The sequence below is a fragment of the Pagrus major genome, chromosome 24, assembly GCF_040436345.1.
Source record: "Pagrus major chromosome 24, Pma_NU_1.0".
Lineage (NCBI taxonomy): Eukaryota > Metazoa > Chordata > Actinopteri > Spariformes > Sparidae > Pagrus > Pagrus major.
The window spans coordinates 19,144,621-19,172,531 of record NC_133238.1 but is presented as its reverse complement, the minus strand read 5'-3'; the positions used below and the strand labels follow the sequence as shown (position 1 = coordinate 19,172,531).

Here is a 27,911-nt window from a genome sequence, read left to right as displayed (position 1 = left end):
CATTTTGTCATAAACAGTCGGGCTGTTAAATAACCTCAACCTGATGTGAACTGGTGTTGCTGAAGTGACGGTTTACATAACAATGGCACTTGTGTGCCCTCTGGTTATTTGTGAGAGCTTGATAAGTGCTGTTTAGGGAGCCACATGAGGGGAATAAACCAGCCCAGGCTCTTGACTGTGCCCTGCCTGCTGAATCACTCCAGGAGGGAGGAGAGGGAGGGGATGAAGGGGGAAGCTCGGCTGCAGGGGGAAGTCTGTCCAGCAGGGACAAGTTGCCCAATTTGTCCTGGAACCAACAGGCTGAGCAGATCTGCTGGAGGGCGGGAAAGACGGGCATGAGAAGAAGGGGGGATGAAAGAGAGCGATGGAGGAGATGTTAGAGTAAAGCTGTGTTAGAGTTCGCAGTCCTCGCCTCCATTCTGCTTCCCTGCCCTCATTAAAATGGCGCAACTCGGCTTTGTTGTGTTTACTTGTCAACTGTTTCCCTATGAGGTTGACTTTTGTGAAGCGAGGGTTTGGTAATGATCCTGTTTTGATGATGTGTGCCCCTCTGACGCCTGCACAAAAAACAACAGCCAAAAGCCTAAAGTTTGCTAAGCAACAGAAGGGATCATATTTTTTTTATGTCGGACCGGCTGCCTGGCTGGATTTTACTGTGTTGTCGGGGCTCATTTGTAGTTTAATTACTTGTGTCAGAGTCTGTCCAGGTTTTTTGTTTGATCACTCGGCCGTTTTACAAGAGATCTTCTTCTGAGGAGTCGCGGTTCCAGGAGCAGGAGCTCATTTCACCATATTTACTCCCCGTCTCTCCGCATTCAATAAACGAGAGTGAGAGCACTCAAAAGAGTCGATGTGGCTTCACACGGTATTAATGAGCAATCAATGAGCAGTAATCGGAGCCGCTTCTCCATCGGCGTTGTGGTCTGGAGTGTTAGCCGCTGTGAGACCAAAACCTCTGCTTCTGCATCAGCCCGGAGAGCTAATGTCAATACCACCATTAGGAAGAGAGAGTTGAACATTAAAAGCTGACCTGAGCATGTGTTAAAGGGACTATATTGAGCTATTTTGTTCAGTTGAGCTCATATTATCACATCTTATGTGTAAATTGGGTGAGAAAGTGCAGCATTAGCAGCGTAAAGGAGGTCTACAGGGGCCTGTAAGGGTCACATGAGATCAAGAAGACCTCTGCTAAAATAGCCAAATTACCTTCAATGACACCTTGTTGTTCCTCTCTTTCTCATTCAGGTTGCCAATCAAGTTGTGCAGGCGCTTCTTACCCAGAAGGTTTGTTTGTTTCAGAGGACTTTTTTATCAAATCTTGCATTATAAGATTCTTGGTACACAGACGTGGATGTTTCCTGACGCCCTCTCATGTTGCTTCCCACCCGCAGGATCTGAGGGAGGAATGTCTGAAGCTGCGGACTCGAGTTTTCGACCTCGAGCAGCAGAATCGGGCGCTGAGCGTTTTGTTCCAGCAGCGGATCAAGCCCGCCTCGGACCTGCTTCTACAGGTACGCTGCCCACTCAGATGTTCACACCTGCAAGCTGCGACTGACCTCGGCCAGCGAGGAGATTCACACGGGCAACTGGGGAATAGCAGAAGTTACTGTATGTCAGAAATACAGCCTTCAGCCTACAGAGAGTAATTCGTGGTATCGGCTCGCACTTCTTATTACCATGCACATTTCAATGCAGAGAAGACAGCTTGATGATGCCATCCACACAAACCCTATTTCTAAGCCAGACACCACTGTTCAAGACTACGTTTCAACATAAGTAATCATGAAACTGCTTAATATTTTTAACGAGACATCAGGACTTTTCCCAGCCACGTTTTTGGTGACAGAACCTGGTATTTTTAGCCAAGACATGATCTTTCCCAAACCTAACCAAGAGGTTTTTGGCCTAAACTTAACCAGACGATAAAAACATTCTGGAAATTGTCATCTTTAGGATCAAAAATGCCAACTTGGATGGACATGGATAGGCAAGATCACTTAAAAAGCGTCTGACCTTGAAAGATCCGATCCTAGGCCTTTAAGATAGCCCTACAGATGTTTATCCGTGCCAAGTAAAGCTTTTGCTCGCTCTCAGCCGGTAAAAACTCTCAGCAGCAGCTCCTCCATTAAACAAGCCCGAGCACTTATTCTCATGCATCTGAAGTTGTTTTTCATTTGGCTTGTTATTAAACTGCTCTGAGGTCTCAGCTGCAGACCAGGGCTGCAAAGTAGACTGTTGATACTTGGATTTAAAAGACATAATAACAAAAAAAAAAAACCTTTTACATCCATCTCCCTCAACCTTCAATCTTTTATCCTCCTCAGAAGGTGGAGGTCTGTTTTTCTGTTCTCAAGCAAAGATAAGATTTGTTTTTATTTACTGCATCATGGTTCAATCTGAGGGATAGCATATGTGTAGTTTTAATGTTTATAATCACACATGCACTAAGGACTACCGGGACCTATGTTCAACTTCAGCAACTTTAGCAAAGTTTCTAAGAAGGCTAACGTTAACTTGAAATTTCCCTTTGAAAATTCACAGTCGTCCCTGTAGCCTGTCAAAAACTGGTGCCATGCCAGGATCAAATATGCCGTAGTTTTGTGACTTCAATACAGTTTTGACTCTTACCCCTTTTCCACCAAGGCAGTTTGGTTGCCAGATTGGAGCCTGTGCCTATTCTTGAACCAGTTCTTTGCATTTCATCAGCCAGAGAACTGGTCCAAGTTGGTGGAAAGGGGGTATCTGGGAAGTGTTTGAAGGACTAGAACCATAATCTGCTACAAGAAAAGATGACTTTTCTCCTTCACATCCAACAAAAACTGAAGATTTAAACAAGCAGCCATCTTGTCGCTCCTCTGTGACCATCAGACAATGAGTACTGTACTTATATTCTCCACAAGCTCGACATTCTCTCATGTGGAGCGGCTGAAAATTGCTTCAGTTCATCTTTTTGTCCCTTAGAAAACACCAATTTACTGAGAGATGTCTGTGTGCATTCCAGCTTGATTTTTTTTTAAAGGCGTAATCATGTGGCAGACAGACCTGCCTGCTGTATGCTTTACACGTCTATTGTCAACAGTGATATAGCATTGCGAGGCAATAAGGTCAGTTTGAAAAGTAGGGTTTCACGTAATTGTGCAAATTGCCGCAGGGACTCCTCGCTGTCAATATGAAAATAGCAAGCTGCCAGGAGAGAAAAGAGAAGGGAAAGGGAGCTGTCAGTCCATCCAGACGGGAGGATGAAAAGCGAGGAGGCAAGCAAGGGTAGATAAGGAGGGAAGGACGGGAGGGTGAAAATGGAGAAAGATGAGATAGCCGTGAAGCATGGGCGCCGAGACGACAAGGAGGTAGAAGTGAAAAACTAAGGGCGAAATAAGAAGAGGCAGAAGTGGTGGATAAACGGAGTGAAAAGAAGAAAAAAAAGATGGAGGGAAGAGAAATAATATGGCTGTGGGTGTGTTGTAAAGATCTCTGCCAGTTCAGGCTACTTTCAGTGCCATTATTGGACAGGCAGGAACATTGTCAAGTGAGACTGCAATATAAAAGGCTTGAAGAGGGATATTGATGATACCACTGTGGGGACCAAGAGGTGCAATCTAGCTGGAGATGCGAATTAAGGCCCAGACTCGGTGTAATGTGTTTTTCCTTTCATAAGAATCAGCTGAAAAACAAACTGCCCAGATTATATTATATCAGGTGATTTGGTGTTGACCCCAGGGTGTGTGTTTGTGTGTGTGTGTGTACCTGAACAGTAAAAATATGCTTTTAAACGTGTAAGCTTGTCCCACTGGAAAATGACTTGGCTGTCTGCTCATCACTTAATGATGTCATTTTCACCGTCAACTGGTGATTCAGTGTGAGGATTAGTCATAATGTGATCACGCTGCTCCGGATGTTTTTTGTGCATCCATTATGAGCTGTAGTCGTCTGTGGGAGAGCTGTTAAAAACATCTTTATTCATCCTCTTCACAGGGGGCGAGAACTTCTGGCAATATGCAATTTAGATTTATTTTTGTTTTATCCATCTGTCTGTCTATTGAGCTAACTAACTCGCTAACAAATAAACCAGTAGCACACATCATAAAAACATCTAAAAAAACCCTCCAAATAATAAAAACTGAAATTAAGTATATCTCTTAAAGCAATTGGGAGATGGTCAATATCGCTTTCCTGTGTACATGCTAATTACATAAAGCTCGCCACCAGCATGAGCTAGCTAAATTAGCTTAGCACAAAGACTGATAACAGTAGAAAACAACTAGCTTCGCTTTGTCCGAAGGAAACAAAATGGACCCACCATAGTTTCTAAACATTTAGAGCTGCTCTTAAGAAACTTCTCTTATCTTTCAACAGAGCCAAGCTAGCTGTTTCCCTCTGTTTTCAGGCATGGCGCTAACTGATTGCCAGCGCTAGCTTTTCTCCAAATGATTATTTTATATTTGTGGTGTCAATGTAATGAGTAAGAAGGAAAATTAGCAACGCATTTTACAATTCATTTTCAAAATTTGAAACACATTTGCTTCCCTTACAATTATAGTTTCAGATTGATTTTCATATTAAATTTTTATTATTAGGGCTAAGAAAAATAACTTTTGCAGGGCGAAATTAATGTGTATTTTCATGCACAGTTCATATTCACCTAAAAAGAAACAAGAATCGTTCATTGGCATTATGTGTCATAAAGTAATCAGGTATCTATCATGGAAACTGAATGTGATGTGTATTATTTTTCTCCTTTTACTAAATTATGCCCCCTCACTCATCTGAAACCAAACACACTAACAGTTTTTAGTTTTCACATCCCACTGAATAAACCATCCCAGCAGCATTTCTTACGAAAATATGAAAATAACAAGCGTGAGTGTTCATTTCTGTTTTACCTCCTGGAGGCTGAAAACAGCGGGAGACTTAATCACCCATATGAGTATACAGTTTCACATCCAGCTCTGCTGGACCTTTTTTGCTTACCAGTAATTAAACGTCTTCCAGTTCCCAGTGGGCATCTTGAGTTCCTCTGATAAGGAACCATCATGCTTTTGATGGCGACTACATCTTCAACGCCTTCGGCTGGATCGTGTTTGATTTTCATTCCTTAAAAATGTGGCAAAAAATAAAGAAAATGATGGTTGTTTTCTCAAACTATTTGGCAAGCCAAGGGAAAATAACTGGTGTGTAGCCCCATCCACTTATGCTGCTTATCAAATATGACAAGGCAAGTGGCAATTGAGTGGCCCATTACTGTCTGGAACGAATGCGGAGCGATCTCACGAAGGACACAGCATGAACGCCATGATCTCATTACGGCTCATGCAATTTTGTACTGTGTGTAGTGAAATAGGCTGCTGCCATCGGCTGAAAGTTTCCCCTGCAAATTTAAACAAATGATGCCACTTTTCAGGGACGGTGGTAAATTAATTTCAATTGTGACGTTTGCAGAGTGGAGCTTTTGAGATACGAAATGGCTGCTTTTTTAAGTAGAACTCCATATTACTCACCCGAGTCTTGTCGTATTACGGCTGAGTTTCATTTCCTGCTGTAGTTGGAGCTTTAGGAAAAGCCTTTGTTATGAGACCGACATATAGATCACCAGTTTATGAGCATGAGGGAGTCTGTCTTTCCTCTCTGACGGTTTGTCTACCTGCTGTTGTTTGTGTGTTTGTGTGTCGCCGTACCGCTCAGCCCGATGGGTTTTTGACAGCGGGTGCCAATACTGATGTATATGTTTGGAGGCTGCCTATTGCTGCTATTCTGGGCTGATATTCATTATCTTGAAATATGACCAGTGTCAAGGCAAAAACAAGAAGAACAAAAGCAGGAAGGCTCCGTTTTTTCTTCAGCGTGACACATGAAACTTCTTCCATCGGCCCCCAGATTGAAGAGTCAGCTAAGCAAATAGGCAAACGCCTCAGTTTAAGTGTAGACATGCCGTGCATCGTTACAAAGCTTAGATTATCATGTTCTATTCATGCAAACCATTTCAAGATAAAACCACATGAGCAAGGTACGTCAACAAAACAAACCGTCTTCTCTTAATTCCAAATGTCCTCTAGATCCGTCTCAGTGACATCTTTAGTCCAAAATACAGTGTTAAACTTAAACTTAAATTATGCAAGTTTATGTAATTTTATGCAAAGGCTGTTTTTCAACCTAAACACTTATTTCTTTATGCACAAAATTAGTGTAAATAAAGAAAGAAGAATGATTAGTTTTTGCCAGATGCCTGAATATTTCCTCAGAAAAACAAGTATTACGTGTGCATTTTCAGTAATATAGTTATTAAATTTGAGCTTGGACCATGTAAGACTATATGATGTGGACCCATTGTGTTTTCCAGCTAATAGGGGCAGTTACAGGTCTTCTGCAGGCTTATTTTTGCATTAAAAATTCAGGCGAGGAAAATATATTAATATCTCAGTGTGTTCATACCCCTATAGATCAATGACCGAAGCACTTACAGAGCTTCTGGCAGCTCGGGGGGAAAAAAATCAGCTTATAACCTTTCAAAAGAGCCTAAAACCATGCCCAGCTTTGAATTTACTTTGGGCTAGGACTGGGAACAGGTTAACGTAATCATGCCAGATGGTCATAACTAAGGTCAAATTTGCATGCATTAATTGGCATTTCACAAGAACATCTTGGCCTTGAACCTCAAAAAGTTCAGGAACTGTACACACGGCCTTGTCATCTACAGTTTCCTTCGCATATCTGCGCCCACGACCCTGTGACACTATTGACTGAATCCTTGATGAGGATGCTGAGGAGGTGAAATCGAGCACCCTACGATAAGATCAGAGCCTCCCGTGACACATCAGCCACTCCCATCCCCTTGTGGACAGCAGGGAGGCTGCTCGGGCGCTGCGGCATCGGAGCTGCACCAATTTCAATTTCATGACTTTGAGGGTGGGACGACAAGCCATCTGGTGCCTTGAGTAAAACTAAAATGGCAGTCGTCCAGCCTCACATTTCTGTGCGGGTTCAAAACATTCAAAAATAAGAAATCGTCTGCAGTTAAACAGTCAAATCAAAGCAGGGAGGGATGCTGTGCTTTATGTTGCATAGATCCTAAAAATAGTTAAGAATACTTTTCCTTATTTCTGTTCTGAAAAGGCATTGAAAGTGCGAACAGATTTGTTTCCATGGCACCATTACCACCTAGTCAGAAAAGGTGAAAAAGCCAGTCTCTTTGAAAGCTTATTCACAAGCTCACACTAATACAAAAAGAAGCTTTTCTTGTGGTTGTTTTGCTGAAAGTCGAAGAGGAAAAAAAAGAAAAAGAAAACGTAGGCAGCTGTGTTTTGGCCACAGGCGACGTGATGCAGGTTGTTTGTTCTTAAGAGACAAAAGACGCAGTTAAGTTCTGGTATCATTAGGAGCTGTTTGAAATCTTTCACAACACAGAAAAAGTCAATAGAAACTGCCGGCGAAGAGTTTAATGGAGTGCAATAAAAGTGAGGATGAATCTTTATTTTAAAATGTTTATGGCAAGTTTAGTTTTTAAAGCTCGGTCTCCATTTGCTGAAGGTGACTTTCACTTTTATAACATGCAATTTTCCTGATAGATATCCTTCCACTGCAGGTAGAAGAGCAATTTTAATGGTATTAGGCTGAAATATATCAGAGCACAGAAACACACACATACGTATATACATATACTCCCCGAGTGAGCATTAGTTTTACCCTTGGCAGGAAATGCTGCCTAAGATCAAGTGTTTTGTTTCAGCATATTTCCAGTTTAAGTTAATTTGAGCGCAGGGAACCTCAGTGTAATTAAGTTCTGAGATTAATGCGTGGAAATGTATTTGGTTTTGTATCCGTCCCTCTTAAGCGCAAGAGTTAAATAACAGAAGAGACTGCAGTCGAGCGTATGAATAAAAAAAAAAAAAAAAATCAAAGGAATCCCTTACTCCCTGATGCAATTATTTCCTATTCACATTAGTTTTTTTCCGGCCGATGACATTAATGACTTTGAGCGAGAAGGATGAATCAGGGCTCTGAGCGGCGCCGGTGGAGGGAATTTGATGGACACTCAGTAACATCGCTCAGACTCAACATTTACTGTACAGCTTGGAAAACAAATTCACATTTACTTTTGTTTAATTACAATTTTTTTGCATTCCTTTCTTTACTTTCAGGGATTTAAGGATGTCAAGATACCAGGAACATTGATACAATTATAGTTTAGATAAACAATACTTGAGACCTCTTTCCATATCATGAAAAAAATAATAATAATTCTGTGCTGGTATAGAAATTGTCACTGATCACATACCAACACATTTGTAACTAGTATGGCACTCAGTAGAGCGCATACCCCAGCCAAGGCCCAACAGTGCCCTTTAATTAAATCAAGCCTAATCGAAAATCATAAAAGAAGACTACCCTCTATGAAAACATATTTATCCAGATTTTTAAATTGTACTCACTCATAGATAACAGCCACCTAAATACGCCTGATTCATCATCATCAACATGCATGCATTATTCCATGAGAAATTAAGGAAAATGCAATGTTAAAGACAGTGAGAAAAAATTCCTGGATCCATCTCTTTATCCACACTAAGAGTTAAAGGGGTCTATTCTGGGCTGAGACCTATACTCCTCCCAAGACTGGTGGAAATCTGTTCAGTAGTTTTTGTGTAAATGTGGTAACAAACCAACAAACGGACACAGGTGAAAACATAATCGCCTAGGAGGTGTTAATAATGTTAATATCTGTGCAGTCTTCGTACTATCAAATGTAGATGTGGTGTTTTAAATGTTTGGAATCAAAAAAGTTTAAAGGTATTGATACTTTTGACAACCTATAAGGGATCACTTATTGTTAAGAAAATATTTCATGCATGAAATTTGATCAAAATTTTAATGGAAATGAAATTGATGAGGTGCTAAAAGAAGACTTTTACATTATGTGTTGCACAAACCATTGATAAATTGAGAAAGGAAAAATATCACCCTACCATTCTGCTGTTGTATCAATCTCTCTCACACCAAGGCTCATTTTCATTTCTTCAAACTCAAAATTGACTCTAGCGTGTCCTTCCTTTTGTCTTTCAGAAACTCCACTCTCGGATCATGGATTTATCTGCGGCCGATTTGCTCCTGGAGCCGGAGAGAAGCAAGGCCTTCTTGCTTTCCAGGAACACCGAGTCTCCCTCCAATGTAAGCTTAATGGGAAACTTTCTTTTTTTTTTAGCTCAAACATATGAATCGTCCAGGTAGTATAACCCCGACCCCTTCAAGAAATCATTACAAGATATTAAAATACAGACCTTACTATCTGAAGCCGTGACCCCTCCTCTGCTCTCGGCAGGAAGAGCTGGCAGTATCACTTGGCACTAATAGGAATAAATCCTTGTCATATTACCAGAAATCCATCGATTGAGACTCGCCGTCAGTAAAAGCGACTCCATAGGACACTGTGGTACATTAGTCATCTTATGTATTATGCATTAAGCGCCGAAAATGAGTTTGCTCCATTCTTTTACCCCTTTACCCCCTGAGAAATGCTGCCTGATAAATGGAAGAAGAGGCAGAAAATGAAATAATAAAGCCAAGGTGATGTTCATAAGTGAGAATTATGAGATTAGTGAAATAGAACCTGTGACATGAATATATCTAGAATATTTCTCATCTTGTATACAATAACCTTTTAAACGATTATTAATTTGTACGTCTCCAGTTTGCAGCGAGATGCTAAATGGAGAAACATCTGCTGTGGTTTGTTGGCTGCACATGAAAATTAGATTGATGTTTTTTCAAAAGTGCAGTACTTTGGCATTTTAGTCAACTTTCCCAAGATATTTGATTGGTCTGTCAAGTCTTTGTTAAATATCTTTCATCACAAAATCAACAGCGAGATAACAATTAGGTATGCAACACTACCCAACGACTAACACATCAAATACTCTTTAAGGCATATGAAAATCTTGATTCGATAAGAAGAATGACTAGTATAATTACTGAACAACAGTATAAACAATGCTCTACAAGGTATTCCACTACAAAGTCATGTCTCTTTTCTATCTCGTAGGAGGTTCAGTTGAACGGAAAGGCAGGTCTCCCCGTCGCCAAGTGTCTGAGCCAGCTGAGTCTGACGGTGCCAGCTCCTGTATACCCACGCAGCAGCTGTAGCAGTAGTGAGTTGTCGCTGTCAAGTGCATGCAGCGAATTCTCCAGCGGCTCGTATACCTGGAATGATGGACGCTCCTGTGGGAAAATGGTAAACTCCCACCTTACTCTATAGTGACAGTAATTCTACAAAACAGTACCAAGTGTTAGAGCAGCTCATCGAGATCCCTATTAGAGATGCTTGTATTTCTTTTGAGACCCTAATTAATCCCTCATCTTACTGTTCGAGTGCTGATTATGACTCCCAAATGGAGGTGAAGACCCTTAAGATCATTTAAAAAAAAAGTGTTTTATTATTCAAGGACGGTGGTTGGATGAAAATGCCTGATGAAACAAACTCAGAAGTATATAAGCCTGCCTCAGACTACAGGAGTTTTCAATTTTAAAACTGGTTTCATCATGCACATCAGGAGAATCTTCATGAGCACATTACAAGAACAATAACATAAGTGTATTCATTATAAAAGAAGAATGTGTGCAGATACTATAATTACATCTGTAAGAGGTTAACCCATTCTTTCTTTTTGCCCTTTAGTCATCTCTGACCTGGGAGAAGAGGCTGAGTTTGGGTTCGTCAGCCCCGAGTAACATCTGTGCCGCCCTGGAGGAGCAGCAGCCCACGAGGCGCAAGGAGAGCCACATACTGGAGGGACTGAGGAAGCTTCAGAGAAGGAAACACAGGAGCCACTCTGCTTCATCCAAGGTCTCCAAGTCAGGCTACAAAGACTGCATGAACTCCAACGAGGGCATCTACTCCCTGGGTATCAAGACTACCAGTAAAGGGGTGACAAAACCTACCCATGTGGGCAGAACTGTCGGGGGAAGGAGGTTTACCTATGATTCTGATGATGCTGATGATGAATTAGCACAATCCAGTCATGGAGATAATATCCCCACCAAGGACAACTGGTTTTACTGTAGGAGACTCTCCAAAAGCATCTCGGACAGTTTGTGTAGCTGGGATGGGATACAGGAGAGTGGAGGTGGAGGTGATGGTAGCTCAGGTCTCGTGGCTATCAAACAGCCGTCTGACTCGAAAGAGCGTCCTGAAGAACTGTTGAGTTTCATTAACAGTTTTCTCCCTGAGGGAGGTCGGACATCAGCTTTTAGTAAACCATCCAAGCTGCACTTCAAGCCTCCTGACCCAGAGGTACCTAATCCCCTCTCTGACGTGGATGATCCAGAGGAACTCAACTCTGAGTCCAGTGACATCCGAATGTCCATTAGCCAGCCAACAGAGCAAGCAGAGAGGGACTCTAAGAGACTGTCAAGAGATGCTGCCAAGCTGCTCACACAACAGTGGCTGCGGAGAGACCAGGGACGTACTCAATCTGCAGATGGGAAGCCAAGGCCTTTCAGCCTAATTAAAGAGCCAAAGGTGGCAAAGTCTACTCAGTCTGAGGAGAGCATTTTAACGATATTTGATGCAGAAGGAGAGCCTATTGAACTTTGTGCTCCAAAGGTCGCAGCAGGTGCAGGGTCTCGAAATGACATTCAAGGTAGCAAGGTAGTTGCCAATTACGCGGAACTGGTGTCCCATGACAGGCCCACGAGGCAAAAATCAGCAAATGCAAGAACCTACAGTGTTCTTGAATCTCCAGAGAAGCTTTCTGACTGTCAGATTAGGACTAGCAAAGCAAGCAACAGCAGGGAAGGCAGTGCTGAGAGGCTGTCAATGCAGTTGACTCCACAGAGAAAACTAATCAAACCACCAAGCAGCCGATCTAGTAAAGGTCTTTCCATCCCTCCCATGAATGATCCTGCTGGTCCCAAGTCCAATGGTTCAAAGATACCTGGTCGTAACAAACCTTCAGTATCCCCACTGAGAGTGTCTAAGGCCACCACCACTGAACCAAGTAACAGTGGTAACTCAGGACCCTCTGGTCAGGAGAAATCCCCCTCCTCTCCTGCAGTCAAAATATCTAAGTTCATCAAGACACAGAGCCCAAAGGCAGTAAATTCCAAGCTCCCCAGCAGGGCTGAATGGACTAAGGGCTCCTCCTCCGGTTCCCCACACCTCGCAAGGAGGCACCTGGAGTATGCTGACAATGGCGAACAGCCAACTAGAGACAAACACTGTGAAACCAGCAAAAATAAACTCAGGTCCCCTTCTCCTCCCCCTCCCCCCGGCCGAACCACCTCCTTACTGATCAGACCAAATTACGAAGGCTCTCCTCAAGCACATAAAACATGGGTGGCTCAACCATCCACACCAACCACTGTGAGGGGCCCTCCCCCAAGTTACCACACCTCACTTTTACCAAATATGCAATCTACGCTTCCCATCAAGGACAAAGACTGTTTAGACTTGGATGCAGGCTACGGGACTGCACTTGCACCTCAGAAACTGGTTGACAAAACCGGTCAGCACCTTCAAAAGTCCCCCGCCACGACTCAGACACCTACTAAAGGCACTCCCAAGAGGATGACCATGAAAGACTACCTCCCTTCTGCAAACTCAGGGTGTGCTCCAGAAACTGAAAATGCACCTAAAAGCTCAAAGAATGTCCCTCCTCCCTACAGTGCCCTCAGAGGGTCCTCGCTTCAGAACTCATTTGCAAGTAAAAGAGGATCAGTACAAGAAAATGTCCATCACACAGTGCAGAAGACCTCTATTAGTTTACCTTTATCAATTCAGGACAGTCCTCAAGGTAAAACTGACCAACAAAATGGTAAAGCTGTAGTCAGCCCACCCACCTCGGTCGTCATGTCCCCAAACTCAGCCGAAAAAGCCTCAAAGACCCGCATCCCAATGGGTTTTAAAGCATTTTTAAAATCTCCCCCGAGCCATAAAAATAGTCCCTCTATTCCAGGCAAGCAAGAGAAAGATCATATCAACTCAGTCTCCAGGGAAACTGTGACATCTAATGCTTCTACCCAGTGTGAGAGCTTGCAGCCAGTGTGCATTGAGTCACCCAAGATGTCCATAACAGAGGGTAAAGGTGAGGTCCAGTGTAGGTTACTGGAAGAGGAAGTTCAAGCTGAGGAGGGGGACGCTTGCGAGAAAGGAAAAAGGAGTAGTCAACTTTTCTCTCGATCCATATCCGTTACGACCAAACCTCATCTGAAGCCGGCTTTGGGGATGAATGGGGCCAAAGCACGCAGCCAGAGTTTCAGCACCAACTACATTGAGAAACCCAACATCAATGTTCTCGAAGGACCAGGGAAAGTCCGAACGCAGATCATCACCAACTCTGGTGAAAGGGGGAACTCCTTGTCAAGACAGAGTTCCTTGGAGGTACCCAGTGTTGGTCTGGCTGAAAGTCCTGTCCATTCCCCCAGGACTAGGCTTAGCCTCTATGGTGGCATGACTGGGTCAAATAGTCACAACATCCTCCCTGAGAGGACTTCTAAATCTGGCTCAAAAGTCGAGGGGTCACAGGGCATGACGAAGGGGGAGGCAGTCACCTCACCTTCTCATAAAGAGGTGCGAAGCTTACCCATCAGCGATAGGACTGGTTTGAGCAACATCCGTAAGCCTTCAAAAGTTGCCTCTCATCCACAGTTTCAGCCTCCGTCCTCAGTCTACGGTTCACAAAACCAAGTACGAGAGACAGGAGGTGTACCCCTGAATGAGCCAGACTTTAGCAGAGAGGTCAAAACCCTGACAGACTCGCCAAACAAAGCCCCAGATATGGATGAGAAAAAGATGAGCCCAACAGGCTGCACTATTGAGGAGAAAGTCATGATGGGAATCGAAGAGAATTTACAGAAATGTCAAGAACAGGAGAAGGTCGCTGCCACCGAGGCCAAACAGAAAACAGGCCCCTCTCTGGCAAACTGGTTCGGCCTCCGTAAGAGCAAACTCCCAGCCCTGAGTGGTAAGAAAGTAGAGTCTCCCAAGGGAAAAGAGGAGAAGAAAGAGCTGAAGATCGGATCGGTGCTCGGAGGCAAACAGATCAAGGCCGACAAGAAGAAGGACAAGAAGAAAATTGATAACCAGCAGAAAGACAGTCCAGAGGTGCAGAATCTGTCTGAGGTGAACAACAAGCTGAGCTCCATCATGGACCACTGCAACAATCAGATGGGTCAGATTGCCACTCAGATCCAGTGTACAACAGCCTTTATCGGCAAAGACCAGTTTGTGAAAGAACTTCTCGGCAGGTGGGTGAACAACATCTTTGTCATCAAGAATAAATTGTCTTTAATTGATCCTATGCTATGCTGATTACATCCTGTCACTGAACCTCCTCAGATTTGTATTTCTATCAAGTGAATCGACACTGAAACAAATTGGTTGTTCTATTAAATTAAACATGAGCCATCACTGCTTTAAGCCTCAGTGAAACTGATAAATAAACAGCACAAACAGCAGCTGTCTGTTTGAGTTATGACTCCACTCCAGTGAGCATAAGCACTTCTTGGACCAGCATCCAGACACACAGTCAGCACACTCACGGTAAAGTATCTTTAAGACAGCAAAGCTCCACATTTCATACCCCACACTTCAGTGATTTGCCACTCCAAATCACAGCTGACAGATTTTTATCCAGAGTAACTGCAATCACTTGAGAGGGAGCGCTTCATCGAGGTTGTTAAACATTTGATGGCATTTTTATGTGTGTGTGTTTCGGGTGCATGTGCACATACGTTTGCTTGCGCATCCGTGAAGCGAAAGAGCAGGTCAATGCAATTTATCAGCAGCCTCACTTTCTACCTGGCGAGTTGATAAAGGAGGCGATCGGCACACAGACGTAAAAACAGATCAAATCTTATTTTCTCACAGGACCGCTGCGAAGGGCAACTGTGTTGCTGCATCGCCGCCTGGGATCTCCACACCCAGGAAACACGGCGAAATGAAGGGAGATATGGAGATCTGTTCCGATACTGCTGTAAGTGTGCAAACACGCCGCCATAAAATAACTGACTTTATTACATACTGGCACACACATACACGCACATTCCCACAGGTTTTCACACTTGCACAATACATGTGCATGTTCACAAACACATCCCCGAGCCCGCCGCCTCTTCAGCATCATATCCCCTTAAGGCTCGCTATTGATTCGCATTGTGTTCTGACTCAGCCTACTATTCATCGCCTACTTTTTCATTATCTGCCCAGGCTCATGTTGTTGTTGTTGTTTCCAGAAGGCTGAAGATTTTTAAAACCATATCTCAGCACAGAGGCAGCCATCAGGCCATGCATGCAACTTAAATTAGGCTTCTCTCTCAGCCGCACCGTTCTTTAAATCATACCCTCGCACTTTGTAAGCAAAAGGCTAAAATTACGACCTTGTGGATTTATTCTTTATTATCTGTCAGTCAAAAGACCAAAAAATGATGGAGGGGCTGAGTTCTTGAGAGAGCAATGAAAATAGAGCAGGGACTGAATGGAGGGAGAGGGTTACAAAAAGAGAGTCTCACTGCATAATGTAGGAAATTTAATCCAGACGATGTGGAGTTTTGATAACATGGAGGAGCCCCTTATCGCAGGCACTCAATTTGACAAAGGGGCCATTTAATACCATCCTCCGAGCTTTCTCTCTATCTGCTCCCCACAGAAATACAACAAAAGAGGGACACTTCATGACCTACAAGCTCCTGCTCTTGAACCACCCCAAAACCACTTTTTTTTTTTTTAAATAACCCAATTAAAGTAAGACAGGAAGGTCTGACAATGGCCTCACTTCTTTTTGAAGAAAACTTTTTTAGAAGCTTGTCTCGTCTCAGAAAACACACGAATCCGTCGGCTATAAATGATCTTTTTTCGTTTTCACTTTCTTCTGAAAATTGCCTTGAGCTTTATAAATAGATAACTGTTATATAATGTAACACCTTGTACAGAAAAAGCTCCGTTTGGATTTTCTGAAACTTTATATAATGGTAGTTTGTATGTATTATGGTGTATTTTAGCTGCTTTCTGATGTTTGTATCACCAACATGCACTGTTACAAATATTACAGACCCTTCTACTGACTCAGAAGATCAACATGAGGGCTGAAAAAGAGGAGGGACGCATCCCAGACACAGTTTGTCAAGACCACATGATAGGTAAGCTTATGTATTACTGTCAGTCCTTAAGGGACATTTCACCAAAAACGGCGAAAAATCCCTCAAAAAACACAAGACTCTTTGGGTAAATCCCATGAAATTGAAATGAAATATTCCTTTTTACCCGATTTGCTCCGCTACTTTCGCTGTGCCAAAAGTTCATGTTGTCTGTTTTAAGCCACTGAGTTTCATATTTGCGAGTGTAAAAGCTGTCACTAACCATCACGAATCAGCCAGCGCAGCAGAGCATTAACACATTTTACAGTTGTGATTTCCTGATGTGATTGACAACTCAATTCCTTCGCCAACTAATTCTCCTCACTGCCAGACTCGCCATTACTGTGGGGAAATAGCAGCGGCTGCGAACAACACGCTGACAGTCTAGTCAGGTGATTGATGTGCAACCGGCTGATATTTTACAATGCCTGAGCGGCTAAGGAAGTGAAAAAAAAAGGGATGCATCAAACAATTTATGCGACGGGATGATGATTGTTATCATCGCAGTGCGACAAACTTACATTGTAGTATGTAAATTCATTGGGGGAAGGAGAGGATGGAACTGATGTTGACATGATGTGGAGTGCAGCGTGATTGTCACTCAGCTGTCATTCAGTCTCAGAAATTGCACCAGTGATCCATCTCAAAGGCAGTTATTACTCACCTCCCGCAATACAACGCCGTGAATACAGTGTGAAGTGAGATTAGCTGGAAGGTCCGTGGAAAAATGTGCTATTTTTTTCATAGCTGAAGTCTTCAATTTAATATCCTGCAGCGACGTCCTGGCTTTCAAAATGTGCCATTTGTTTTGAAATGGAATGAAGGTTCAACAAGGTTTTCTACTGACCGTAAGCCATTTTTGCGGGGTTTGTTTGGCTTGCAACATGTAAAAAATTTAGTTTTAAACATTCAAAAATGAACTAAAATTATCAACAGAATGTGAAGAAATAAGAGTTTTGACATTGAAGTAAGCATGCTAACCAGCTAGCCCCTCGCTAGCTACGTTTGTACCTCAAGAGGTGATAGTCCGATAGTAAATAATAATGAATAAATGCTAATGTTCCTTATTGTATCTGACATGTCTACTCGACATTACTTAGCTTATTGTTGCTAACTGGCTGTAAACGTTGGTTATTCTTCTGTGGTTTCGCTTCATAGTTGGCACAGTTTTTATCTACAGTATACGCATGGCGGTGATGGCGAAGAATTAAAATGAACTCTGACTTCCCAACAGCAAGTTCTTATAAATAATTAAAGTTGATGTATTTTGGCAGGGCGAAGCATTGGTGGAAATAATCTCTATAGGACCAGAAAGGGGTTCTCAACTTCACTCAAATAGTCTTGGCTTGAGTCACTTTACACAGAGTGTGGAAATGAGCTCCTGATGGCCAAAAATAAAACGCTTAATTGTTTCCGTATTCTCATTAACACGCCGGCTTTTTTATATTCTGCCAGCTAAGCACTCCCAGACAGTGCGAATTAAATATTTCATAAAGGTTTCAGCTGCTGCTGTTGCTCAGCGCCGCCTTAATGTCACGTTCCTCCAAAGTGCAGCATTCACCGGCCCTAATGCCAGGCAAACACATCAATCATATAAATAGTTTACATCCAGCCAGTTTATGATGCAAGCAGCTTGAGCAAAATCCATTGCTCAAGTTATGAATGTGGATTTTGAAGTTCACACTGCACTGGTCAGTTGTTTGATATTAGAAGAACTTCCCTCGAGGCGGTTATTTTTTCTTGTAAAGGGACAATAAATTGACCGGCCCATAGCACAGAGTGACCCTAATATATCTGCGAGGGTTTGATGGCAGTGTTGATCAATACCAATGATTCTGCCATTACTTCACCTGGTGCTGATGTTTCAAAACTTACTTTCTAGCCTTAACTTTGAAAAAGAGCTGAGATATTCTTGAACTTCACTCCTAGGATTACCAGACTATACAATCAGTGTCATTGCCTTTTAATCCGATGGCTCATCCTAAATGAGGTTATGGTCGTTAGTGACGACTCCTTCTGTTCCCATTGACACCTCCTCATTGCATTGAGCCCATTTCACACTATGGAGGTGCCAAAAGAAACACTTTCTCCCCTCAAACCCTGGAGTATTGTATACAGAAGTGATAGGGAGCTCATGAAAAACTAGATTATGTCCAGTTGTTGTTGCCTCTGGGTAGAATTACTGTGGACCTTGTTATGGTTTGGTTATAGAGGGCATTTTGAACTGCCAGGCTTGGCATTCAATTATACAGCTATGTAATCTATGGCTCTCTCTGCCTTTCTCTCTCACACTCACACAAATAAGTATTCAGGTGGTGTGTCGGGGGCAATAAAACACGTAATATGATTACAGTTACTGTGTATAATAACGCGTTACCACACAAAATTAATCGTTTCTCAATCTAGTCAGACTCGCCAGTTCGTCTGCAACCCATTGAAGCTAGTTCAAAACGGCTCATAGCGACGTGTATGTGGTAGGATCGGTTAAATTCTCCACAAGTCAGTTCAAATAATTTAACAAGAACAGAAGAATAATTCATTCAATTTTGCCGCCATGGTAAGCAAAAGAAGCGGGGAAAAAGTGGTGACCTCCTTCCTTCGAAGTGGCCGTTAAGTCCTAATTTGTGTCCATTCCTGGATCAATTATATCCCTTTAGTCCGTAAAGGTCCACTGAACAAAAGTAACAAAAGGGGGGGTTTCATAAAATCAATCATCTTTTCGGTGTAGTTGGGTATGCTTGTTTTCGTTATGTTGCCGACTTGCTGATTTCCGCCCAAGGACAGCCCTTGGAGTATTGCAAGCGCTCCCAGTTCGGAGGGACAACCGGCTCTTTCATTGAAGTATCTTTGCTGCCATGGTAGAACGAGCTTTTAGTAGCTATCAACTGAAACTTAGATCAGGATTTCTTGATCCGACTTTTTATCCTTTCACAGCGGCTGTCCTCATGTGACTCACAGCAGATATGTGTACAAGTAACAGGCCATCTGTCCAATGTACAGGGTGTATGTGTAAAATCCGAACACGTAGGACTCATTTTCACAGGTTCTGTATGCACATCATGGTGTTGAAAGTCAGAAGCAAGTCAGATGGAAACTTTAAGTAAACAAGAACTCTCAAACACAAATAAAAACCTTCCTTAAATTCCCTCATTTGTGAATGTATTGACATAGTTTTGAGATTCATAGCAGAAGGCTTGTTGTTACTTGAGTGAATTACTAATGACACTCTGAGAAAAGGCTATCCAAAGAGAAAATGGATCAATAGTTTTAGCCTCAGACCCGCGAGGAAATGTTCTGAGGCTTTAAGCCGATTCGGAAAGTGTGCCCCTTACCCTTCGTCCTCAGTCAACAGAAATGCCCAACAGTATTTTGAGAGAACTTTTATTCACAGAAGAAAATGCACACGAGTGGACTGGATCCCATCGAGACGGGGATACACAGTTGAGAAGCAGAGCCTGTCAATATTGATCCGTCTCGACAAACTAGAAAACATGCCAGAGCTTTGACTTACCAATGTTTTGAGAGAGAGAACGGAGAGAGCAGAGGATTCATCCTCTCCAGGGCCGACAGTAGGAGATACAATGTGAAATATTACAAATTCTCAGCACAAAGTTGCAAACCACACATAATTAGCATTTAACTGTTGGCCATTAGTGGCCACAGTTACAAGGACCTGGGCCGAGCTGAACGGTCGTCCATCTGTTGCAGCCTGAGTCAAGGCCCCGCAAACTGTGGCTTCCAAACGACATCCATCTGTTGCTACTCGCCATCATTTCTCCTGATTGCAACCCAGCGTGCACTCCTGATGAATCTGGCAAACGTGTCCTCGGGTTGTGGCTCAATTGTGTGTTTTGTTCAGAATAGCTGGCAGCAGGTGCTTTCTCGTTGTCATGTCTTGTTTTGATTGTACATCTGTGATTGCTGAAACAAGGAACACTGGGCTAAGGTGCTTCAGGACGGAGCCGCCAGCTCTTCTACACTACAACAATAATTATTTCTTCCCCTTAGATACAATATATATCAAATAAAATGCTGTTTTTTCTCTCTTTTCCTACTGGCCATGTGTTACTGAACCTGCCACAGACGCCCTCTTTACTCACAACCCTTTCCCATGCATGTGAATCCAAGCCCTCCTTTCTCTTCCTTGATCGTTGTTCCCTGCTTCTCCCAGACGTCACACTCCTCTCCCTTGTCACTTTAGGCTCCGGCTGTCAGATGAGAACCCTGGACAGCGGGATCGGCACCTTCCCTCTCCCCGATTCCGTCACCCGGGCCAGCGGTCGCCACATCCCTAAATCTGAATCCAGCCCCGATGGGGTGACCGCCGGCTGCTCTGAGCTCGATCGGGAGCCTCCCTGTCCCCACCCAGACCCCTCACAACCTGATGTGAAAGTGCCTTCCCTCCCAAAAACCCGCCTGCATGCCCCGGCAAGCATGGGTCACTCCCTGTCCGACCCCAGTGTGACCGTCAGCAACAACGCACAAGACATTCAGAGCCGGCTGCCCAAATTAGCAACTTCAGGTAAGTCGAGAACCTCTTTATATTTAATGTGTTACCTGGTAAACTTTGTGCTCAGTGCAAGTAAGCAAATGTTGGCATGCTAAGAACCGGTATACTGCTGCAACCCCAGGGTTAGAGTTAGGGTTGAGCTATTAACCGGTGCTGCAGGTAACAGTGACATCATTTGTGCTGTCTGCCCTGTGCGATTTACTTTACGTTACGAACTTGAACCACATGGCGCGACATGTAGAAGAAGAACGTCTTTGATTTCCTAATTGCTTTTCTCAAATCAAGGCCAAACAGCGAAGTAGATTGAAATGTCTGTGAAAGCATCTATTATGAGCGCCAAGCCTTGAAAGCCTTCGACAGCCTTTCAGGAGCTTAGTGAAATATCGGGTGTCACTGTACTTTATGTTAACACACTTTCCTCGAGAGCGCTCAAGGGCTCCAGACACGCAGACGAGGGGAGCAAGTTGTTTGCTTTATTACACTCTGATTAAAAGAAGAACCTTGTTTGTTCAGCTAATTCTGGAGCTAATGCATCAACACTGACATCTGATACTCAGCTGAGATGACAAAGAAGTCTGTGTCCTTTTTAGAGACTCATACTCGCCATTGCCCCGAGGAAAACTAACAAATGCAATTAGATAAGCCTGTCAACACAGCCATAGATCATAAAGCGCCGGCTGCCTCCGCGTTTGGCGTGATGCACAGCAGAAAGGTGGTGGGTAGGATGCAATCAGATGGCTGATTAAAGCTACAATAACACACGGGGATGAGCGATCACACCCGGGGATTTATGCTTACAGGACATTAGAGTGCATCCATTTCACCTCGGTGCCGCGTTGGCACTGCAGAGACAGCAGTTTGAGTCACAGAGCAGCTCCTGTTGAGCCAATTCTGTGCATCTTTATCATATGGTTTACCTTTTTCTCTTCTGCCTGTCGTCACTACATAGAATCACAAAGCTTACGGATGCCAGAAATGGAGCAGCATCTGTCACATTGTTTGCCTCCTAATAGGCGAGAGCACTTTTATGATCTCCATGCAGATTTTTCAGCATCGGCCAAAAGCTGCCAGTTATTGTAATGCGGCTGAATGTTAAAAGACAATTAAATTGGCGCGAGTCCGAGGCAGCAGTATGCAGACTGATAATAAGAGAGCGCTTCGTCATTCAGGGGGCCAACTGAAGGCGGTTATATCCGAGCTGCCAGGAGTCATGGCCGGGAACAATCGCACGGTGGACGCCATTAATGTTTGATAGCTCGGATATTGTGCGAGACCACTCATATAGGCAGAAAATGGCAGTGTGTGTAGGCAGTTGGATTGGTTTTGCTTGAATGGATGTGTGAGATTGTCACTTCAGAAGAATTCAAATGATGTTTTCCTCTCTCCGCCGTCTATATGCATCACATTAGGTGGTCGGACGGTGAATGCAAGACGGATGTGTTTGTTATTTACCGTTCGGCTCATTTTCTGTTTCGTCTCTTTTTTGACCTCTAGATGCAATCAGGACGAAAAGGTTGAGTCTTGGTGCTCCTCGCAGCAACACCTCCAAGGACAACGAGAAAAAAACAGAGATGCCCGGTGTAAGTCATTTACATTACAATATATTCACAACTTATTAACAGCTCTTAAAATGTTGAAGAGGTACACCAGTGTATGCATGGGGCAGACGAAGCTTTCAAAAACCCCTCATAAAAATGAGCATATCTCAAAAACTAAATAATAAAAATGGTTCAAATAACTTATGGATTGTTAAAACATATTTTGTTAATCTTTCTACATTTAAAATTGTTTTGGAACGATATGTTTTGTGTCAAATGTGATGAGAAAAACATAATTTACTCTGGTTTCTGAAGATACTCCAAGAAATGACATTACAAAGCTGCATTTAAAGTCCTTTAAAAAAGTGTCTTGTCTATATTTTAAAAGAGTTTTTGCTTTTTTAACGATGAACAGGAAAGAGCCCTGCAAGTGTGCACGTACTCGGGGAGCAGCAGCGACACCGAGACCGAACTCGAGGAAACCGGAAGCACTTTGGGCTCGCCGCAAAGGACCCTGATCCACCGAGCCAAGAAGAGTGACTCAGGTGTGGTTGAAAGCTGCCATTTTCTCTCCTTTCTGTTCTTTTCCCTCTTTATTTCCTATCATAAACAAAAATCCTCCGTCCGCAGTCGACCAGAACGAGGAGACCCTGAAGAGGAGCAGCGTGGAGAAATCCTTGTCAATCATGGACTACTACCAACATGATGTGTTTACACATCTGGAGAAGGACAGCAGGAGGATTTCCCAGTACAACTTGTTGCACAAAGAGTCATCCCTCGACGGCACGGCAGGAGATAGACTAAGTGTGAGTATTAAAACAGCTATAACAGCTGTAAAGACGCTTTACAGGCACACTGGTGATTCCTATGAAGCATTTTATTGCTCATCACACCCTCTTATGACATCCAGGAATCTGCGCAGGCAGTGATACTTCCTGCGTTACTCATTTTTTTAAGGCACTTACTCAGATGATGGATGTTCCTAATGACTAATTTCCCTGACATTAAAACAGAAGTCTAAAATTAGAGAGCACAATTTAAAGGAACACTTCAATTGTAAAAGTGAAAATTCAGTGGGTCCACATTATAGTCTTACACAGTCCAAGTTCACTGAAAATGAACATTAAACATGTTTTCCTGAGGAAATATCCAGGCGCCTGGCTAAAAAATGTCATTTTGTGATCTCAGGATGCCCGTGCTCGAGATAAACAGGGGCAAAAACTCACTATAATTCTTTATTTCCTTATTTACACAAACATGATGCTTATAAAATAGTAAAAACAAAAACAAAAACAAATGCGTAGGTGGAAGAACAGCCTGCTCAAAGAGTAAAATGCATAAAAAAACACAAGCAATCGTCTTTAAAATATATGATATGAGCTATAGTTTGCTGGATCTGAAATCTCATTGGCTACATGATGCATCAGTCGTCCACAGGCTCAGTAGAGAGGAGAAAGATGAGAGAGTGGCTCACATCTCTACATGATCACTCATTGGTTGTTGTAGGCTCTAGGGCGGGCATATATGTTCGTATCGGCGGCAAGGTTAATGCAAGACACCGCTAGACACCTTTTATTGACTAGTTTCCCTAATTCAGATGCCGATAATTGGTGTTCAGAGACTCGTTTACTGTAAGTAAGAGGACATTTTTATGCAATATACTCCAAGTTTTTGTTATTTTACACTCACTATTTTAATCGATTTGCCTCGATATACCATTTGAAGCAGATAATGAGGTGCGCCCTGTGCTGACTGTTGTAGAATAAATCAATCTCCTCATTTCATGAGGCCAAATGGAGGCAGTTTGAGCGAATACAAAGCCAGGCAGCTCCCAGGTGTGGGACTTTGTACAGTGTGAAGGGAGACACACTGTCACAGGGTTTGCATAATTCTTCTTTCCTCGCAGCAGAGGCATGAAGATGAATATTTTTTCCTGTATGTCACTGACTTTGGCAAGGAGGCTTTTCAGATGGTCAGAGCAACTTCCTGTCGAGCTGCAATGTCAACTTTACCTTTGAAATACTTCCCGAGGCACGAACCGACTCGCTAAACTCCCAAGATTTTTATTTTCCACCGATGGAATTGTTTGCAGATTTTCATAGAAAAAGACGCGTAATTGCTTTCGATCGCCTTGCCCTCTCGTGTCAGCGGGTATTTGCCTATTAGTATTTAACGCTGCTGAATGACAAATGAGGATCAGAGACCGTGAAATGGCCTCCAGCGTGCACGGCCCCGGCTCTGCGGGACGGCCGAACTCTCCTCTCTTATACCCCGACACCCGCCCTGACACAAAAATCCATATTTTGATAAAAAAAAAGAAAAAGGATCTGAGTCAACACAAGCTCAAAAGACTCTTGTGTATGAGACGGGAGGAAAAATCTGAATTTATTCTGTGTTGTTTTTTAATTCTTGACCTTTGGTGTCCTGGAACTCGACATCAGAATCAGATATAGACTATTTGAAAGCATTTACGCCCATAAATTAGAATAATTATGCAGAATTTGAACCGCAAAGTGGAATATGCTTACTGCTTCGGCTTTTATTAGCACCATTATACATTAAAATGTAGTTTTACACCGCTGTAGCTCCATCTGAGCCACTCTGCATGCGTAAAAAAATGCATGTGTCACCATTATCTTTCATTATCGACAAGAAAATGGCAAATGTAGCTGGATGTTGCTGGTGGCAGAAAGAGTGGAGTGACTCAGCATGTAAACACCACTGCTAAAGTGTCCTTGAGCAACACTCGAGCAAGACTGAATTCCTCCAATCCCAAAATGTAGTTTTCTTCGGCTGCCTCTTCCATCTGACCTCCGCAAGCAAAAACAGTCTTTCAACCATTTATTCCACTATTGTATGAGGCAGAGTCTCGGCTTTGCAATGCAAAGTTGAGCGCTCGCACTTGAACTGGAAGCGAGAGGAAAAAAGAGAGATTTTTTCTCGACTCCCAGCGGAGAGGTGGGACGTTTCCGTGTGGCACCGCTGTGCAACCAAGCTGCAAGCACAGCTCCATTAGCTGACATGCAAGAGAGCAACAAAGCTGCGTTTGTCTCATCCTCAAACCTGTCTGTCATTTAATTGGATGCGGTAGGCTACGTTTTCTGAGGGGGTGGTGATGGTAGCTTATAGTGCTCACGGGAAGGTCTAAAGCAAAGATGAGCGGTCAGGAGTTGAAGTCCCAAAACAACCTGGCATCATGTCCTGTCGTGTCAGATCATTAGCCCGCGGTACCAGTGGTGGGAAGTACATTTACTCAAACAGTTTGGAGGGATTTATACTTGAGTGCTTAGTTGTTATGTTATGAACACAAACGATCAGTGTTGTAAAAAGTATCCAAAAGTCTACTTGAGTAAAACTACAGATATCATGTCAATTAATACTTATACGAATAGTACTTCAGTAAAAGTCTTAAAGTATCTGATATTAAATGTACTTACCTGTATGTATATACTATATGCTATGGGTTGTCCTTCCAGTTATGGAAATAACTTTTACTTATACTTGACTTTTTACGATACTTAAATACTTTGTCCATTCCACGTGCATAAAACGATACGATACCCACGTTTGATCGAATTAAAAGTACCTTAAAAACAAATCAACAAACAAAAACTACAATCAGATTTTCAACCCAAAGCTGGTGCTGGTACGTGTTCAGCACTGTGTGAAAAACGCTGTCGTCGATCGTGTAGACTTCTCGAAAGAGGTATCGATTACTGTTTTTTTTAAAATACTTTAATCAAGCTGGTATTGTGACAACCTTAATGTCTGCTCTTCATCATAATGGACACATCGACGAGGCAAAATGAAAAGTACTTCATCAACAGTTGTTATTAATGTGCCAGTAATATGGTGCTTCTAAAAAATATACAAAGCTAGTAAGCAATCAACCAATTTCCAAGGGAATAAGCTTACTTCAAGAAAGTTTGTGTTCGAATGCACAGCGTCTGTATCTTCAAACAAGAATAGGAGAACTTCCTGCTGTCGCATGAAGAAAATGTGACCCAACTTCAGGAATACCTGAAACATCCCTCTGCATTGGCAGACTTATTCACCATTTGTCGGAAAATAAGACTTTGAAGACTTAATTCGAGCCAAAAAGACCTGATAAAGAGATTTTTGCAGGGTCTTCCCTGTTGGAAACAGGTATTATCCCTTCATTCTAAGCCAAAGATGATATAAATGTTGACACTAACCTTATTCCTGAGCTGTTAAGCAGCCATAATGATGGATGACTGCTGTTGAACCCATTTACCCTACATTATTCCTTTGAAAAAGACAATCCATCTGCGTGTCATCACCTCCTCGACCCTCTCAGCGCACGTCCGTACCTGCGTGGTCACTTTCCTTTTGTCGGGGAGCTTTCCACTCAGCAGCCGTTGTCATTGGCAGCAGTTTGGGGAAGTTTGGGCGCTGGTAGCGGGCCTGTGTCAGAGCCCGGTGATTTAAGCGCCTTTAATAACCTTTCACAAACACTCAGGAGAGTGATGTAAAGCTCAGCGGCTCCCATCAGAGCCCTCACAGCCCGCGCTGGCCTCCCATTCATCATCCTGACAGCACCTGACAGTCCTGCTAACGGCGGCGCCCGCCCCCTTCTCCTCCTATCCTCTCCTTCCTCCGAGTCTCTCTTTCCTCCACGTGTCTCTCCTCGTCTTCCTTTCACTTTTGCCTCTCTCCATTCCTGTCTCTCCCTTACAACTCTCTCCGTCTGTTCTCCTCAGATGACTTCTCTCGCTTTTGTCCTACACACTTTCCCCTTGTCCTTCTCTTTGTTTTCCCTCCCAGACTAACTTTTCTAACCTTTACCCGCTGCCTCGCTCTTTTCTTTTTTCCCCCCCCATTTCCTTCCTTTGTCTGCATCGAAGGTGAAAGAAACTGCTGCAGGAAAGTGACACAGGACATATGCCGAGGCGTAGCATCGGTGAAGTTTGAGGGATTCCTGGGGTTTGCGTGAACAAATCAGCATGCACGGCATCTCCTCGAGCGTCGAGCAGCTTGTTACCCTGAGCGATGATTATGTAGCGAGGGAGAGGGAATTTCAGTTGACATGTAATTTGAAATAGTGCTGCTGGACGATACCGGTGTACAAATAAATATCAACAGTAGGAATATGTTCCTCCTCATGAGTTGCTGTCAGAGTTATAGCATTTTGCCAGCCAGCATGAGCAGGAGTCAGAAGGAATACACCCAGAAACAGAATCGAATTATCCGCACAGTGATGACGGTTGTTTCTACCCATCGTAAAGTAAATTCAGAATCAGGCAAAAATCAAGGACACACTGTGGATGACGTGTCCGGCAAACTGAGATTCAGATTGTATAACTTTATGTCAGCAGCAATGTGACTTTTCCAATTTACCTGCCCTCCTTCCAAACTCGATAGTGACCAAACTTAAAATGTGTTGCCTCCGGTAGACGCAACACATCTCACCCTAGCTTCACTTTGACAACATGTCAGCTATTGCTGTGATATTCCAGCAGATGGAAACTACTTTAAACACAAAGTTCAAGATGTTCAAGACGTCTGTGCCTCAAGTTCAAGCTTGTTTCTATTAAGTTTAAAATTTGGGAAGGTGATTCTGGACAAAGATTGTTGAGTCTCATTCCCAGATCGTCAAATACTGCTGCTTTGGATCAGTGTTCAGCCCGATTCAAAGTGTCTGTATTCAAAGATCTATATTCCTACAGATCGTCTTCTCTACCTTTAATCCTTGGTCAGTAATTATTTCTTCCTTGGGTCCGAAT

The 27,911-nt window shown here is 43.1% G+C and overlaps 1 protein-coding gene across 1 annotated transcript in view; it reads left to right on the top strand.

The window, feature by feature from the left end:
• LOC140992067 (nck-associated protein 5-like) overlaps positions 1-27,911 on the top strand; it is a 154,948-nt gene that overhangs the window by 120,758 nt on the left and 6,279 nt on the right. Inside the window, exons 9-19 of the mRNA XM_073462303.1 lie at positions 1,246-1,284; positions 1,392-1,511; positions 9,055-9,159; positions 10,031-10,219; positions 10,664-14,232; positions 14,855-14,960; positions 16,035-16,122; positions 20,321-20,641; positions 22,124-22,209; positions 22,583-22,712; positions 22,798-22,973. Coding sequence (XP_073318404.1) covers positions 1,246-1,284; positions 1,392-1,511; positions 9,055-9,159; positions 10,031-10,219; positions 10,664-14,232; positions 14,855-14,960; positions 16,035-16,122; positions 20,321-20,641; positions 22,124-22,209; positions 22,583-22,712; positions 22,798-22,973 — 4,929 coding nt within the window. The remainder of the gene's footprint in view (positions 1-1,245; positions 1,285-1,391; positions 1,512-9,054; positions 9,160-10,030; positions 10,220-10,663; positions 14,233-14,854; positions 14,961-16,034; positions 16,123-20,320; positions 20,642-22,123; positions 22,210-22,582; positions 22,713-22,797; positions 22,974-27,911) is intronic.